The sequence below is a fragment of the Triplophysa rosa genome, linkage group LG1, assembly GCF_024868665.1.
Source record: "Triplophysa rosa linkage group LG1, Trosa_1v2, whole genome shotgun sequence".
In the NCBI taxonomy this organism is placed as follows: domain Eukaryota; kingdom Metazoa; phylum Chordata; class Actinopteri; order Cypriniformes; family Nemacheilidae; genus Triplophysa; species Triplophysa rosa.
The window spans coordinates 14,749,948-14,767,796 of NC_079890.1; the positions used below are offsets into that span (position 1 = coordinate 14,749,948).

A 17,849-nucleotide genomic window follows, 5' to 3' on the forward strand; every position below is an offset into this window, starting at 1 on the left:
TGGACTTCCGCTCATTTGCCATGCATGCTGATGATTCATTGATATTATTCTCTATGGTTAGTTATTTTGTTTATAGCCATCAGTCACCCCACTGACACTTTTGAGTTTGGTTTACGAGTCGTATTTTTTCGACAGCCGAACCGGAAAGGTTAAACCTTATTTATGCTTTAATGTGGTAAACCAACATAAGCATTATGGATGGCTGATTGTGGACCTACATAGAAACTAAGATAAACATAGATAATTCTGTGTAAACATGGGCTCAGATCTTTATGGGTCTAGCACACAGAGGCTAGCTAAGCCTTCTGCGAAAGATGTTCTTCTATGGCCCGGCCCCATTCACTGTATGAATAGTATAGTCTAATGCGGATTGGTGGTTATTTAAGCGGTGAGAGAAAGAGGCCCAGCAGATACAAAAAAAGATAAAGGCCATTTTTTCGAAAAGCCAGACAGTTGTCTTCATCCAAGCCTCTTTTTTTCAACGGAGGCAGCGTTCTATCAAGGACCTTCTTTGCCAGACAATTCAGCATGGGACCGCATGGCAGAGCAGACCAATCACCGTGGCACCCATTCTTTGCACCTTTATTTTTCAAGTCGCCAACAATAGCTTGTTGGTTGTGTGGACAACACCAGTACAATTACCTTCTCTGTTGTGGTGGCAGAGCGGCATTTTAATGTCCGCTCCTCGATAATAGAATCATTATTCTTATAGCAGGGCCTCGGGAGAAGGAATAGCTGCTCCCGGTACGCCATTATTTTGCAAATGTTCGATTAGCTCATCATGAACTGTGCGGCAAGAATCACAGCTAATTAGACAGAGAGAGCGTCACCGCTGGCCCCTCCAGCGCCTGAGTTAAAAGGTACCACTAGATGGGACAATAATATAAAGAAAGGTGGTAAAAAGAGGGATTAGGGCTGTTGCCGTAGTAACTCCAGCTTCCATCTGCGAGACGAACAATGCCTTCCTGCACCACCTTGGATTGAAAATAGGAACGAAGAGTGAGCGCTGTGAAAGGACAGGACCCCTTTTAACAACAAAAGTGGAATTCGGGCCTATAGGTTCTTTGGTAAGAGTTGTTTGGTAAGACTGCGGAGGACAGAAGAGACAAGAGGTCACCTCGTAATCCAAAGATTGATGTCCTTCCCAACAATAGCAGTTTGTATTGTGTGTCACGTTTGTTCGGAACCCGCAGATTGGCTCTTCTCAACACTTCTTGAAAGGAGAGGGAAAAGAGAGGAAGAGCAGAGGGAAGGCGTGTGTTTTAGCAAGCTGGGACAATACGGCCAAAACCTGCTTATTTGGAGATAGAGATGTTTCTGCACTGCCCTGATTGTTCCTGGCACTTTGTACACTGATAACAAGGGCTTTGACCAGCTATTAAAACATTTTTCTCATTATATATTTATTATTGTCCATAATTCTGTATCCAGAAAAAATATTCTGAAGTGTCAACTAAAATTAAAGTAAGTGATTTAATTCAGACAGTGAATTATTTGTTATTGCTAAAATTAAGAGTCTTTACCAGTGTGTACCATTCATACATTTGCACTTACATCATTGATAATGTCATTATTCATTTTTTCCAACACGTTAGTGTCCTTCAAAAAACATTTGTCATGCATTTAATGTGAACAAAGAGCCATTAGAGCGTTTTGTCAGGGACAATATGTTTATGATCTACAATGTCTGTCCCTCCGTGTCCCTTCTTCATTTTATATCCCCTATTAGCAGAGGAATATATCCGCTCACATTAACCTAATTTATGGTTGGGGCTGCTGTAACAGCAGCACAGGTTAATGAATTTGGCATTACTGAGTAACTGTTATTGAGGGCTGAGGAGGAGCCCCAGCAGATGGAAGAGATTGTAAAGCTCTCTGCTTTGCATGGCGACGGTTGAGAGAGGGACAGGAAAGGAAATGATCAGAACATATCATGAACTCCTCCACCCACCCGAAGAACAATTGTGAGAATATCTTGAGTTGTGTTTGGTTCAGGACTAACAGGTCATCCTTTGTAAAGCTTGCACGATGCTTGACTCATCTGAAAATCTGAATGGAATTTTGATAAGATTATTTAGTTTGAATGTAATGTGATTAAGCATAGAAAACACATAGACACGCAGGTGTTTTTTTCCCCTAACTGGCCTTTTTCAGAATGTTTTCCCTTTTTTGGTCCTCTCATACTTTCTTTATTTTTAAGCTGAATTATGAAAAGGGACATTTTTGTGTTTAAAGGTCTTTGCACATACAGTCAGAAATTTTCGTATGCGTTTTCTCGTATTTGGCGCTCGTTTGTACGGTGTCTCTGAATTGTCAAAACACCTTTCAAAATGCTTGCTACGGATGCGAGAAACGCAGAAAATCGAACCCAGTCCGAATTTTTTTTATGACGGATGAAAATATCGGAGGCAGTGTGTAAATGTGATTGACACAACGTGAAGTCGTATTTTGTCACGATCGGTGGCGGACAGAACCCAGGCGCAGACAGAAGGAGGGGGTAAACAAAACAGACTTTAATAACAAAATAAAAACCCACGATGGGGTACAAACACAATAACCAAAAATGCTTTAAAAGACAAAGAAAAACTTCCCGCAATGGGGCAAAACAGAAACCAAGGAAGACTAAAACAACTCACTTTTATAAACAGGTTCACGGACAAGGCAAGACTGAGATGCAGGAACAAGGGGTCACACAAAACATACCAAACACAACGAAGCGCACAGGACAATGAAACATGAGGCATTTTAAAGGGAACACAAATGAGGGATAATGACACAGGGCAGGTGAGAAACATTAGACACGGCAGGGAAGCAATACTGGAAACGAGAGGGGCGGGGCCAATGACGAGACACGAGAAAGCACATGAGATGTAAAAACGTAAAAAACTCATGGCTTTCTCACATAAAACCTAAGGGCTCTGTCCCGATCTTGCCACACGACTAGAAATTCAGAAACAAGAGGGCAGGACCGTGACAGAGCCCCCCCCTTAATGAACACCCCCAGGTGTTCACCAAGGGGTTGACAAACGAGACATGACAGACTGAGACATAGACAAGAACCAGACAAACATGGTATACAAAATCAGGGGCATACAAGATAACAAGACAAAGGGGTTGGGGTGATTCAACAAAAACAATAAACATGGGAGGGGGGGTGGGGACAGACAAGGGCTTATGGGGGGAACAGTCCTAGTCCCTGGGCGCGCTTGAGGGAGCGGAATTCCGGGGGACCTAGGAGGAGAAGTCCTGGGGGGACCGCGACATGAATGTCGGTGGGACAAGGACGTTTTTTCTTTCTGAGCTTTCTGTGGCTGTTGTTACAGCCTTTTCCCACCAAAATTCTTTGAGAAACTTTATTTTTAACCATTATCAGAAATGTCCTCTAACATAACAATACAAAACGGAAGTCACTCGCGGTAATGCCGCACTCCATGGAGACGTCAAGAAAAAGGTGGATAGTCCCTCAATATATGCAGTAGTTTAAGATTACTGGCTGGCATCTTTCCCAAAAAATAAATAAGCAAAACACTTTACTCTACAGGAAATCACATTTTTGACAAGACCAAACAGTTGTGATAAAAGATCTGATTTGTGCTTTTGCTTGAAAAGTCTTACAAAAAGGAGCTCTAAAAAGTTTTATAACAAAAAACTTGTGGCTAGCTCTTTTCTGACAAAAGCAACTTGTACACTTACATTAGTAAATGTCTTTCAAAGTGGACATTTCCTGAAAGCTCTTTTTCCATTCCCTTGACATCTATGCAGTTTTTGGGTTCGCAATAATACACATTGGCGTTCCAAATGGTTGATGATTGGCCCGTATGGCACCCAACACAATAAGGCTAAAGAGAACTGCCCTGCAATGACTCCCTGGTCCTTCCAACCATTTCCCTCTCTTTGCCTTCATCAGCATCTTTTATTCCTCTCCTCAGCTTTCAAGTACTTCCGTACTCTCTGCCTTGACACAGTTGTGCATGGCTCACCAACCCTTTCAATTTAGATTTCAATTATCATGTTAGTTTTGTGATTAGGCTTGTATCCTCCAGGAATCAAACCTCTCTCTCTCGCTCTCCCTCTCTCTTCCCCTCTGCAATCAGATTGGATCTGATGAATTGCGCCTGTAATTACGGAAGTTATTGAATATGCAGATCGCTGATGACTAGCAGTGTATCTGTTCATAGTGCATTAACTCTAACTGTATCAAACAAGAGGCTCGTTCAAGACCCACTCAAGTAATGAGAGAGGGCCAGTGGATGCCATTAGCTGTAAATAATAGCAAGCTTGAAAAGGGCGAACTCAATTACGACCTACACAGCCCCGTTACGCTGCCTTTGTTTCATTGCTTGAGTGAATACTTTAGTCCTGCGTGTGTGTGGGTTACAAGGATGTGCAAAACTGCACATTTGAAGTGATAGGTTGCCTAAACGAATAGTTGGTACTAAGAAGGTCTGTTTTATTTAAAGGTACGCTTCACCCAAAAATGTAAATTCTGTCATGATTTACTCACCCTCTTGTCATTTCAAACCTGTATGACTTTCTTTCTTCTGCAGAACACAAAAGAAGATATTTTGAAGATTGTTGGTAACCGAGCAACGGCGGTACCCATTGACTTGCATTGGTTTTGTGTCCGTGCAATAGAAGTGAAGAATTTTCATTTTTGGGTGAACGTTCCCTTTAAGTTTCTATTTAAAGTGACCCAATTCAGACATGTTTCTGCCGTGTGACCCACCTTAGTGTCTTACAGTATAGGATTGAGTTTTTCAACTGGCTCTGTGGCCAGTCATCTCTTCAAGCATTATGACCAGTGCCGTCATTGTAAACATGCTCAAATTTGGGGAGTTTTGCTCGGTATGAGGTATTTCCCCTATTTAGCTCCCCTGACCACCCTGCTTACACAAGCCATGATGCAAACCCTTAGAATGGGTGTTGGTAAGGCAAAGGCAGGGGGCAGAAACTCAGTTTGGAGCACTTGAAACATCGTTGCTTGTCAAGTCTGCCTGTCTCAACTAAACCTTGGCCTCTGGGTCCACTACATAATCACTCACATCCACATAAACACACCTCCCGTCCGCCCGTGAGGGCTGAGCCGATCTCCCTAAAGTTTAATAGCAAGGATTCCGGAGTGCTGTAATCTACACTTGACTCCTGAGCTCATAATGTGACATACCACATTACACAGAGACTAAGATACAGACAGCTGCCCACTAACTGGCAAAGAGATACTCAGCGCCTTAAAAGTAGTTGGCCTAGTGAAGTGGTAGCATTAAATTACCTAACTTGTCAGTCACAAAGTTTACATTTTTTTCCCCAAGCCAAAGCTGCTGGAGCTAAAGCTGAAGCTGCTGTGTTGAAGGAATAGTTAGTCCAAAATTCAAATGTTATGATTTATTTATGATTTTAATTTGTTTATGTGTAACTCTTGTTCCTGGTCTGCTACACTTCTAATACAAACAGCCAGGAAGCTCGACCCGAGGCATCCCCTCACAGCAAAAAGCGGTTATAGAGCTTTGAATACTGTATGTGCACGCCTCTACATTACACCATTACAGTCAAATGAGCTGAACTGGCTGACACAATCACACTGGATTGAAATAATACAGTCAATGAAATGGACCTGACTTATTTACCATCCCCTCAGAAACGACACCTGGTGGGAACGTCTTCTGGCACACAATAGCGCACATACAACTCTGGCTAAATGGCCCACTGTTAAATATTTACCCTAAAACTGTCTCCATTTGCTGTCGAGGTGACATCAGAACAAAACAGAAGGAGCATCTGCAGCATTATGCTTTCATAACGCTGCATAAAACGCGTTGTTTGTCGCCTTTAAATGCAGCACTCGTATGAATAATGCAGCTCTCGATTTGAAGAGGAAACACTTAGAAGTTGAATTCATAAAAAATAAATCCCAAAGTTTGTTTTTCCCTCTGTGATGATGAGAGGAACAGTTAAGAAAGTTAAGTGCCGCCGAAGTTAATGAAACAGGCTCATCAAGCACAATGCTAAATTGTTTAGCCGCTGTAGCGGCGAGGGAAAAGGCGCTCTTTATGTTTCTTTGTAACTGGCGGATTATGGGGTCTATTTAAATACTGTAATTAGTGTTCATTTCTGGAGTTTCCTGCTTTAAATGTGTATTAATGTAATGACAGAGGACGTGTTTGTTTTTAAGTGCGTAAGTGGAAAGGCTTAATGCAGGCTATCTGAATATCGCCTCCGTTCCGACGAGTGCTCTAATAACTGGTGTGGATTAATTTACGACCCGATTTGGGAGCACAAAGCTCAGCTTGCTTGCTCCTGTAGTTAAGATTCAGAGAGGCTTTAGCACCTGAACCGCTGCAGCCTGCTTCAGTGTATGTTACGAGGTTAATAGGATTGTACTTGTTTACACCCACTGTTAGCTTTACTTGAGGTCAAAGAGGTGGCTTAAACTTGTGTAATTGGCTTATTAAGAGGGCTCAAGTAGCATTGTAGTGAAGAGGTTAAAACACACGCCGACGTGGGGTGCCACACGATGTCAGACAACGTGGGCTGAGCATGGGCTGGCTGCGTGCTGCCTGTTTTTTTAGCCTCTGATAACGGGTGGCTTGCGAAAGATGACCTTTGTCGGTGGCTAGCTATTGTTTGCGGATTGGTTGCACACTCGGCAGGCTGTGAAACGCACATCTGCTACCTCATACACTGGAGGGAGAGAGATGGAGAGATAAAGGGGAGCAGGAGCGGGAAGAACCGTGCCACACGTTACACTGCCACAATGCGTATCCGCTTATCAAATATTTGTCCGGCCTTCACTACCTGTTTACCTTCCCTCTGTTTGCTTTGCTTATTTAAGACTGTCCATGCCAGATACAATGTTACCAAATACTGGATGCTAGTTTCTTTTTTTTTCTGGGTTATTCACTTCTTTGTTGTCACATGCTTTGTTGTCACCGCATTTCCAAAATACGTGGAAATTCTGTAAAATAAAACAGTAAAATTCTGTACAGTTATAGTTTTCTTTCATCTTTCTAATCTCGTGAACTTAAAAACGAATCGCACGTCACCGTGCTCTCAGTCATAAATACGCTAGCTTTCCGGGTCGCTGTGCATTTCATGACAAACAAAAGTGGTGTTAATATGCTCCTTGCTCATTCACACTTCCCACAATCCCTCTGCTGAATGACTTCAGTCCTCAGCTCAGAACGTGTGTTTGTTTAATGTGTTTTTGATTGATTCAGTGATGATGATCCATACGGTCGGTATTGAGAACACACGCATATACGTGCACACAAAAGGCCTCTTTGTGCTACTGGCAGGCCACGCGATTTTGGGGGAGCAGGGTTGAGATTACACGATTATTTCAGTAGGGGCCCGAGCCAGTCGCGGAGACCGGTCCCGGCCGCATGGAGCGGGATGGTTGTGGTGACGGCAAACCACAACAGAGGCTGAAGTCGGCCTGCATGGGAACCAAAAAGCGATGGACGACAGCCAGAGACAGATACACACCACCCATGTCTCAAACTTGCGGGTTTTTAAAAAGAAAGCAATTTAGTTGAATGATTTCATTCTGAAAACCCGTCATGATGCATACGCCTGCCTCTGCCAGGAAAAGAGCGAGGAGAAAAAAAGAGAGACGGAGGGTGATACACCGACGAAGGTGTTAGTCAACATGACTACACTTAGGTTCTGACCGCTTGCGGCTACCACACGTATTGTGTTACCAAACTGAGCAGACCTTCATAACGCCGCCCGTCCTTGACCAAACAGGGTTTTTTTCGTTTCGAAAATTTTCCAGTTTGTTGAGAACATTTTTAAGACACTACCATGCTGTTTTATCTGAAACAGGAGCGTGTGACTACGCAGAGCGCTGAAAAGCCGGCGGTTGGACACATGGTTTAATAGCAGGACGGGCGAGACATTTTCTGTATCAGTCAGCGGCTAATCCAGTAATGTGCCTGCTTTCTGGCCTGGATACAAATCTGCAGCACATTTTTCTGTTCAACCATGCTTGTCAGCTCCTGGTTTTATTAGGCCGTGCTTCAGCGTGTTTCATATTCACTTTGCCGCTTTTTTCCTCGCGTTCCTCCTTTTTAGCATTGCTAAAACACCGACCCTTCATGTACTTCCTGAGCCAGATTTTCGCGGCAATTACACAGATCGATAGACGGACTCTCGCACTCATCGTCTCGTCTGCACTCGTCCTTTTTTTGTATTATCTGTCAGTCATGTGGGGAACTTCTAACCACCTCCTGACAGACATGAGTGCCAGCCGTTCGTTTAGCGGGGTGGTTTATTCAGCCCCCTTTGCCCGACCTGTCACCGTGGCCACACACTGTTGCTTCCTGTCGAACGGGGCGAATGAATTAGTTTCAGAGGTTTAAATCGGCAATCAATGTCACTTGGTCCAACATAATAAGGCTTAATCATAGATCTCAGAGATGTGTCCTGGCTGACCCTTGTGATTCGTCAGCCATCTTCACATGGCCTCATCTGGGTGGAGCGAACGAACTGACTCGTTTAGATTTTCCAAGTGACGTGTTGCATAAATTGTGGTTTCTCTCGCAATACTCATCCCTTCCCGTTTATGGAGTTTTCCCTGATTCTCACTTCCTCTCCTCCGTTACATCTCATGTCAGTGGGAAAAAACACTTTTTTGTTGCCTAGAGGAGGGAGGACACTATTAGTGAAAGAAGCATGCATGCGAAATAAAGCCAGTTTAGGTCACTCCCCTCAAAAAAAAGTCCATGACAAGGAATTGAATGAAAAAAACACTCCCAGAACAATTAGAGGCGGATAACTAATGAACTGGAATAGTGCAGCTAGGTAATTCCCTTAGTTTTCTTCCCCCACAGAAATTCTATTTATGAGATGAGAACAAAACAGCTTTTCTTTTCATTAGACGCTGCAAATTTTCCAATTTGGTTGACTAGCGACTGGTAAAAAAGCATCCTATTTTTGGAAAAGAAAGGAATTGGGGGACAGTGGCTGGAGAAAGCAGGGCACTGTGTGCCGGCATTCCAGATGTCCAAGCGGCAGTTGTACCAGCCCAAGTTTTTCTGGGCACTGAGTGCCAATGATGACCTCATGAGCTCCAGACTGAAGACTGTAAGCACACAGTTCTCGCTGACACGGGCTTGAATAGCCCTCAGCCTTTCATGCCTCCATTCATTCTCTGTAGTCCTCTGGCGGCAAAATTACTCCCTCATAATTAGCCATTGTCCCCTTTTTTTGGCTAGTTTGGAAAGAAGTTTTTTTTTGTCGTCACTTGTTTCTTTCATTAACAAAAAATCCCACCACCCAACCCCCACTTTTTGAGCATCTCTTTGAATATATCTATTTTGTTGCAAACCTGCAGAACTGACCCCCTCACTTCCTCCATCTTTCCTTTGCATTTTCACTCTATTCTCTCTCTCTCTCTCTCCCTCGCTTCGTAGCTGTTGACTGTGGGAGATTTTACACTTGATTTGTTGACTCTTGCTATAAAGTCCACGGCTCCGAAGAAAACTATCTTTATAAATGACAGAGAGGACCTGTCCTTGAATGGTGCTTTGTTTACTGTTTTTCCAAAAAGGGGCCCCCACTATATTTCATCTGTCAGAGTTGCTTTTCTTTCCCCCAACAATGCTTGATTGTTTCCACAAAAGAGCGAAAGATAGAAAAAAATAATTCAGGTTCCACAGACAGGAGAATTCTGTATTATATTTTCCTGCCAAATTCCGATCTCTGTTTTCCTTCCCCTGCGCTCACAAAGGGCTCATAACTTACTGTCAACTGTGAGGGAAACCACAAAGCTCCACTGTTGCTCAGCAAATAGGCTGACGGTTGCTTGACGGCTTCACTGGCTGTAAACTTTGCTAAACTGCAGCATTGACACCAGGCACTTTGGGAACTGCATCACGTAGGGCCCCGAACTTCTGCACAGAGAGAGATAGAAAGACAGCAAGCCGCGTTTCTCCTGTCTGAGTATTTCTCCGGCTGCACGGGGACCAAAAGGAGACGCGTGCAGGAGCGAGACGGCGTGTGTGAGCGGAGGAGCTTAACAGCTGCTCCGCCGGTCGCGCAGTTCTGTGTGTCTGTATGTGGCGTGTGTGGGCGACTGCGTTCGGCGCGGTGGATGTGTCTGTGCGCAAGCTTTTGGTTGTGCGTTTGTGTGTGTATGAGAAATTGAGGAACGATTTTGGGAAGCGTGATGCCATCCAGCTCAGAAGTGATGTGTGAGGAACACAGGAGATCACAGAGGGACAGTATGTGAGTGTAAACTGACCTGATACACACACATTCACACGCTTATCTCTCACTCACGTTGAGGACAGTGAGAGGGACATTAGCTATTATTCCATTTTAATTGACCATCTATTCAACTTAGAAATAATTTCTTAATTCTCTGAATTTTTTATGCAGAATAATGCAATCTTTGGTTTTTAAAATACACTTTCTGCTTGGTTTTCTCCATTAAAAGTTCTATTCCATGTGTTAAATTGTGAACTGAGCTACAGATGTGTGAAGAGAAAAAACTGTTTTAACTTGATCCCTGACGGTAAACATTTGTGAAGTACAATTTAACAAAATATTTGTGTATTTGAATTCTTTCAGGCAACTCGGAGTGCAAGTATTTCTCTGAATATTAAATGTCTTCTATTTGGTTGTGGCAGCTAATGACAATTAAAAATATATATTTCAACATTTTTATTATGCTATTTAAATAATACAAGCATTTTAATTTATACTATTTTTAATAGAATTGTTTTTGTTATTGTTAACAAAATGAATACTAACTTGTTTAAATAACTCAGTAATGTCAACTAAAAATACTCATAACAACAACAACAACAACTCATATGTCAGTAATAGCTGTAGAGGAAGAATATCTTATAAAAAATGTCTGTTAATTTTCTGCCTGTGCTGTTCATTAGGAAGTCGCTTCTGTTAATGGATGTCCTGTGGGTTTATCTGAAGTTTCAATCTGAAGTGCAGTACAGAGCAGATAAAATAAGTAACAGCTTTCTGATCGTCTTGTCGAGCAGCACTTCCTGCTCACTGGGTCAGAGAGAGGACGTTCTTACCTTCTAACCCATCTGAGTTCATGCATGGTTAGGCTGCACAAGCACAATGGAAGGTGATAATTCGAAGGTGCTAACAGCTACAGCGGGATGATAATTTTCCAGCCCAGGTTTCACAGTTAACAGAGGGTTGATTAGTGTAGGAGGTGAGGACCATGAGAATCTGTGCTTTGTCATCTGTGTGATTTACAGTCAGACATACAGTCGGCTCATCCGTTTTACACTCTCCGTAGGACACGTGTTCATATCGGAGGGAATATTGACAGAAATCAGTGCTGTTGTGTTTAGTACTGATGAATGGAGTATTCCGTTTTAGTAACACACTGTTGTTTGCTTAGTATGAATTAGGTCTGCGTTAGTAATTGAATGCTTGCTGACCATTTTGACTGCAGCAGGTGCTGTTGTAAAAAAAAGTACTGAACATAAAGTAAATCATCAATCTTTACTGTTGAAGTGTAATCTGAAGATCTTTTTTTTTGTTCACTTGTTTTACAATTGTTGGGATTTTGTTGCTGTTGTTTGCTCATTTTGTTAACACATGTTATTATTATGCTTTGACACATTTACTCTCCTCAGGAATACCACACAATACATACAGTAATTACTTGTTTTTCTTATTTTTCTTATTTGGTATGTATTTTTTCTAGCTACACTTGGAGGGATTTAGGTGTGTTGTTTCAGATTTTCTAAACTCTCATTTATTCTCATAAATCCCAACATTTTTAATAGCAACCTCTTTTAATTATGTTCTTTAACTCTTTGAGAGTTTTACGGTACTGCAACTTTTATCGTTTTGACTTACCTCTAGCCTCTTATTATATTTAAAAGCCTGCGAGTTTGCGTGAGCGCACACGTGTGTGCTCAGGCGTGTGTGTGTGCCGTTCCCCGTGGAAACTTGAAGCCCTGTCATAAAGCAGCTTTCGCCATTTTCAGCTCACCCATAGTTAGCTGCTTTAACAATGGTCCCCTTGTTTTCCTCTCTTTTATTTGATTATTTCTCTTCATATAGGTCTGGGTGGCGGTGCTGGAGAGCAAACTGGCCTTCTAATATTTCCTTTCAGTAGTGACTGGTGATTTAGGGGGTCTGCTGTGCCTGTGGTTTTTTTGTGGGGGGAGTGTGGGGTGACAGTGGGTTGGGGCAGGAGTGACACCATAGCTCAGGAGTTACTTATCACCATTGTCTATAAAAGGGCAACAGAAAGACATGGCAGAGACAGAGGAGCGGGGGGCTTCTAAAGATTGAGAAGGGGCGAAAGTGGATATCCCAAGACACATGGCCCCCGGTCATGAGACCCCCTAAGGAACACCAGCGCTGGGTGTTTTGTGTGTGTGTTTGTGCGAGTGGGTGGGTTAACATCTTGTGATGGCACTAAGCAATTAAATAGGAGTCTGTGCGTGATGAAACATTAGCAGTGGCAACAATTCATGAGTCGAAGCATTCCGGGCTACATGAGAACTCGCGGCGAGAACTTAACTCCTAATCCTCATAAACGTATTGCAATATTGTCAGCTATATATGGGGCCTTTCTCTACCCGCTCTCTCTCTGACTGACTGACTGACTGGGAAAAGGCAAGCTGTGCTGCCATACACTTATTGATTGGTTTGGTTTGTTAGCTGTCCATTGTTATTGTGTAATCAGGCCTGAGCTGTAGAGGACTGACAGGAATTCATATGAGGCCACTCTTGGTTAGTTGATATATTCTCTGCTTAATATGCACAAAGGGCAACGGATCAGACTTATTTACTGGAGAAACCGATTGAATTATTAATAAGAATAAAAGGAAGCGCTACGGTGGCTCACAGGACTCTATCGCGGGCGTTTCTTTTTATGTAAAGCGCCTGACGGATCGCAATGTAAAGTGAATTTAATTTGATGAAATATGACGCCGTATCTCGCGGCGGAGCTATTTTACACGTTCAGCAGCTCCTCCTATGTCACAGACCACATAGAACTGCAACAGTTTCTTGTTTTATGGCTTGTAGGGAGGAATTAAATGATTTTGGAGTGTGTTTTAGGAAACCCTATCTAGGAGCAGCCCTCTTTAATGTATTCCATCTAAATGACGTCCACATTGTTGTATTTTCCAGTGTCGCTGGAGCTGTGGGTGCCGATTAGCCGGGTGGACGTGCCGAGGGGCCTGGCGTTGGGAGGGGGGATTGTTATGGTTGTGGGGAACAGTGTAAAACCCATGAACCCATTCCCAAGTCTCTGCACTCTATGCTGGCTGTGCACACAAGCTAAGACGCCCTCCGAGCTCTCCTAATGAATTATTAACTCCAGCTGACAAATACTGTTACGGGGCCCTGGCTCAGATCTGTTGCGTTTTCGAATAAAATTGCTGTAGACACATGTTACAAGAGGATGGAGTCAGCCTCTCGCTCTCATGCCTCAGCAGTTTGACTGATGGCTGGAGACTAGAGGGGAAGGCCTGGGAGACTGAATATTTTAGAGGTAAAATAATACCACTTGATTTACTATGTAATACAAAAGAAGTGCTTTGTTTCACTTGCACTCCATTGAAGATAAAGGTGGGGTGGGGGTTGTTGTGCTGGAAGCTCCGGCTCTTTGGATCTATGAATAAAAAATAGTAGCAGAATCACAGATCTCTCTCATGTTCGGAGTGAACGTCCTCCTCCTCCTGCCTCGGCCCTCGTGCCCCTTCCGAGCGTCGTTCCGCTCTCCCTGAACTTTGCTCTTGATTTTGATTTTCAATTAACGCTCTACAATTTCAGAGATTGCTTTCTGTTTGATATAATTACAGGAAACAATTTATTGGCTGATTAAAATTGAGGGCTCGGTCTTGCTAAAGAAAATAGGGGCGAGGAGCGGTCTAGGTCTCCGGTGCCTTCCCCAGCGCTAACTAACAGATTTAGCGTGTTTGCACAGCTGCGGTAGCCTGCTTGATTAACTTCCATTGACTTCCATTGTCCGTTTCTGGTTTGGCCTCAGAACTGATCTTTCATGGATCTGGGTGTTTTATTTTTTTAGTTAGCATCGTAAAATAGCCGTGCTATATCAATGGCCATTACCGTGATTACAACAAGTGTGAGACAATATGGCAACTCAGGCTTTTCTTTCAAGCTCACTTACTGAACTACATTAAACAATTCATATTGAGAGTGTAAGCTGGTTTAAGTGCTCAGCCATGTGTGCAAATTGATGGCACGTCTTCAAATGAAGCAGTCATACTTTAAAGGGCCGGAGAGCAATTGGGCCTGACAGCCCGTTGCAAGCCACACATCCCTCATGCGCCCGAGTGCACGGCTGCCGCGTGCACGTGAACAGATTAACTCACAGTTTGGTGTTAAAATAATCTCTCCCGGTGTCAAATTTGTTTTCGTCCCACGATGAGCCCCATGCTGGAAAACTTGGCAGGGTTGGGAGATGGAGTTCTGGAGGCACCTTGGGCTGCCTTCATTACCCAGCCTGCCTCTCTCACATCTCCCAGCAGTGTCAGTGGGCGGCGGAAGGACATTAGCTCACCTGCAGCCCTTGACCTAGAATGCCCTTTGTCCACGCTAATGCGGCTAGCAGCTGTGTTTTGGCTTCCTCTGCTGCAGTATTTCTGCCATGGTCTCTTGAAGACTCCATGGTCACTTCAGACCCGTATGCTCTATGATCATTCATAATATTTCAATTGCTGAGTGTCAGGTCTGGATAACTTTCTCAGAGCAGACAATGCAAAGGCCAGTTGATTAGTTATAGTAATTAATTCTTTCATCTCTCAGCACCCTCATGTCATTAAAGCCTTTCTTTCTTCTGCAGAACACAAAAGGAGATATTTTGAAGATTGTTGGTAACCAAACAACGTCGACCACCATTGACTTCCATTGTATGGCATTGGATTATTTTTGTGTTTCACAGAAGAAAGATTCACATACAGTTTTTGAATGATAAGATGGTGAATAAATGATGGCAGAACTTTTATTTTTGGGTGTACTATCCCTTTAATGAGTAAATGAGTGTTGGTAGACACATTATGTTGGTTAAATTGAAGTAGTAAACTAATCTTAAATACATTAGCCAGATATTTTATAAAACCACACGTGACCTGTTTCTATATGTTTGTCCAGGCCGGTTTTATGCACTTATGTAATTTCTGTTTGCCATGTTGTGTTTGCTTATAATTACTCTGACAGATTTGTTTTTTACGTCCTGGTTTGAATCTTATCCACTTTTTTAATCAAGTTTATTTTACTGGAAAAAAGCTTCAGCTCTAAAATGTCAATTTACTCATTGGTGAGCGTGGAATGGAACTTCGCAATAAATTCTTGCAAAGTCACTTCCCTTCAGCCACAATACTAATCTATTCCAATGAATCCTTACAATTGCAAAAGCAGAACAGAACGATTACACACAAATCTGACAAAATGAAGGAAAATGGCACATTTGGGCATTTATGGACTTAATACGAATGTAATGATTGAAATCCCGTTAAATGTTAGCGTCTGAACGTCACAGCTCTTTTTGTGGTTGGTGGCAGGGTAAGCGCTTTAATAAGAGAGCGTTACATGGTGTGGTAACCCTCTTAGCGCGGTAATCAGGCTCGGGGCGGGGGATCGGGCCTCAGGCAGCTCTCCAGACGTAGCTCAGCACGTCCATTTACATTAAACAAAGGATTAAGAGGGACCCCAGTGCTTGCCGTTTCTCCTGCGCCGAGGAAGAGCCTAGCACAGAGCCATTGATAGGATCTCCCCTGCTCTGATACCTGTCCAATCCTGGGTTTGGATGGGGCGCGGAGGCTCAGAACGGCAGCCAAGTTCATATATTTGTGATGTGAGAGCCGAGTCTGGTGCGAGTGAACTTAAATGCGCTGGTGATACAGAGGAAATTAAACATTAGGGCTCTTTAACTGAGCTCCAGCACTTCCTGTCTTGAGATATCAAAGCCCTTTGCCACTTTTTCTCCAGGCCTGGAGTGATATTGATGTGTTGCCGCAACACCTGCTTGAATCCATCTTGTGACACATATTTTTTATTCTTTTCTTTCAGCAGAATTATGTCTTCCAAGCAAGCCACCTCTCCATTCACCTCGACCCCTGACGGTGGAGAGGATGGAGTGAATCAGGAGCGCATGTCCTGGGAAAAGGAGGAGAACTCCGAGTCGCTGGCCGCTCCTCAGCTGCCCCTGCACAATCTGCTCCACAACAAACCTCCCCTGGAGGAGCTCCAGCCAATCAGCAGCAGCGTGCCGCCCGAATCCGACTGGGACAGCCTGATGTCGGCCCAGCAGCGCATGGTGAGAGCTGTGCACAGTATAGCTGCCGGTGATGTGCTCATTTAGCTTTTCATGGCTCATTTGCGTGTGCTAACACAGGGTACGTGTCGGTTTTTTACCCTTCAATGAGTTGTAGATGAAAGATTGCATTATAAAAGACACTTGGCAGGTTTCAGAAAATGACAGCTGTCTAGTCTAGATGATTTGTCTAGAACTCTGACGGTCTGCAAATATTTTCCGACGGTGATGCTTCACACACATCACAGTCTTACGACATTAACACAACAGTCCTGTCGTGACATTACAAGCGAGTTAAACTCCAGACGTATGCCACTGTGTGTTCTTTTTAAAACACACACACAAGCACTCCTGCTTGGGAGAATACACATCCCAAGGACACGACCAGAACAGAGCGGGCCTCTCTGGAACACATTTGAATGAAGACTTAAGACTTTGCCTTTTGCCAAGCTCTTGGCTTTGAAGTCTAAGCCCCTACAAGTGCCTGGAGATCCCTCACACTGTAAAAGTGCAGAAGAACAACGTATTGAATTTCATTTCACGTCAGAGCAATTTTATGAATCTATAAATAGAGACACAATGAGAATGTATGAGCGGGAGTGGGAACAACCCCATTCACCCTTTCTCCCACGACTTAGCGGTGGTCTCGACAGACCATGAGGCATAGGGCCCAAACGCTGGGCTGACAGTCACTTATTGTTCAGTGCTTGTAAAAGGGAATTCTCTATTAACCCTCCCTCCCTTGTTGTTGGCCCAGAGTTAGGTGACAACGACAGGCCCGAGGTCTGGACTCCAGACACCGACCCCACTTTAATTAGCCAGAACAAGGACACTGACAGAACTAGTATGGAAACCCTCACGGGCAAAGCCACCAAATTCTGTCACGGGGGAAAGAATGCATTCACTGTTCACTGTATGTTTTTCAGCAAATTTGCTTCAGATTCCATTTGAATGTTTAAAATTTGCTTTAGGAGAGCGACAGAAAAAGCAGTCAATAGTGTGGCCACTTGTGTGCAGTAGACTCAGACAGGTGGCTTTGAAAAAACATTTCAGAGGGAGTTAATGTAACTCATCATAGTGGTGTCCTAGAGGGGCCAGGATTCATTATCTTTTTATTGTCCTGTGCTCCCATTGTCCTTCTGGTTGTGTTCCTCACATGTAAATTCTAAGGCCCTCCGTATTGCTCCAGTTTGGTAATTAGATAACAGAGAGCACTTGTGATTGGTGTATTTAGAAAAGCGTTTCAGAGAATGCTGCACTGCCTTTGGTTGGATGTGATTTTTTGGATATGATGGTCAAGAGATTTTATTGCATGAGAAGAGAATACTGTTTAATTTATTTTTCGTAATGTTGTAAGTCTCTCTTTTATTTTTTTTATGTAGAATGCCAGACTCTTACAGTATGCACTTTATTTGTTGTGTTTTGGAGGTGGGCAGTAATATACTAAGATTGTTGTTATTTTAATTTTATGTACATGTTTAGCTTGTACAGTCTGTGCAAATAACATTTCAAAGCTCAAATGTTATGTTTTATTAATGCTTGTTTTATACAGTTATTTAAAAAAAATTATATATAA

The 17,849-nt window shown here is 43.2% G+C and overlaps 1 protein-coding gene across 13 annotated transcripts in view; it reads left to right on the forward strand.

The window, feature by feature from the left end:
• The window catches only part of sox6 (SRY-box transcription factor 6), a 158,406-nt gene that overhangs the window by 40,489 nt on the left and 100,068 nt on the right, over nucleotides 1–17,849 (forward strand). For 6 of the 13 annotated variants that reach the window (XM_057333222.1, XM_057333205.1, XM_057333265.1 and 3 more), the window contains one exon: nucleotides 16,030–16,276. In XM_057333222.1, the coding sequence (XP_057189205.1) occupies nucleotides 16,030–16,276 (247 nt within the window). Of the gene's footprint in view, nucleotides 1–9,929; nucleotides 10,225–16,029; nucleotides 16,277–17,849 lie in introns of those variants that run through there. The other 7 variants (XM_057333230.1, XM_057333257.1, XM_057333278.1 and 4 more) reach the window with 6 other exon arrangements.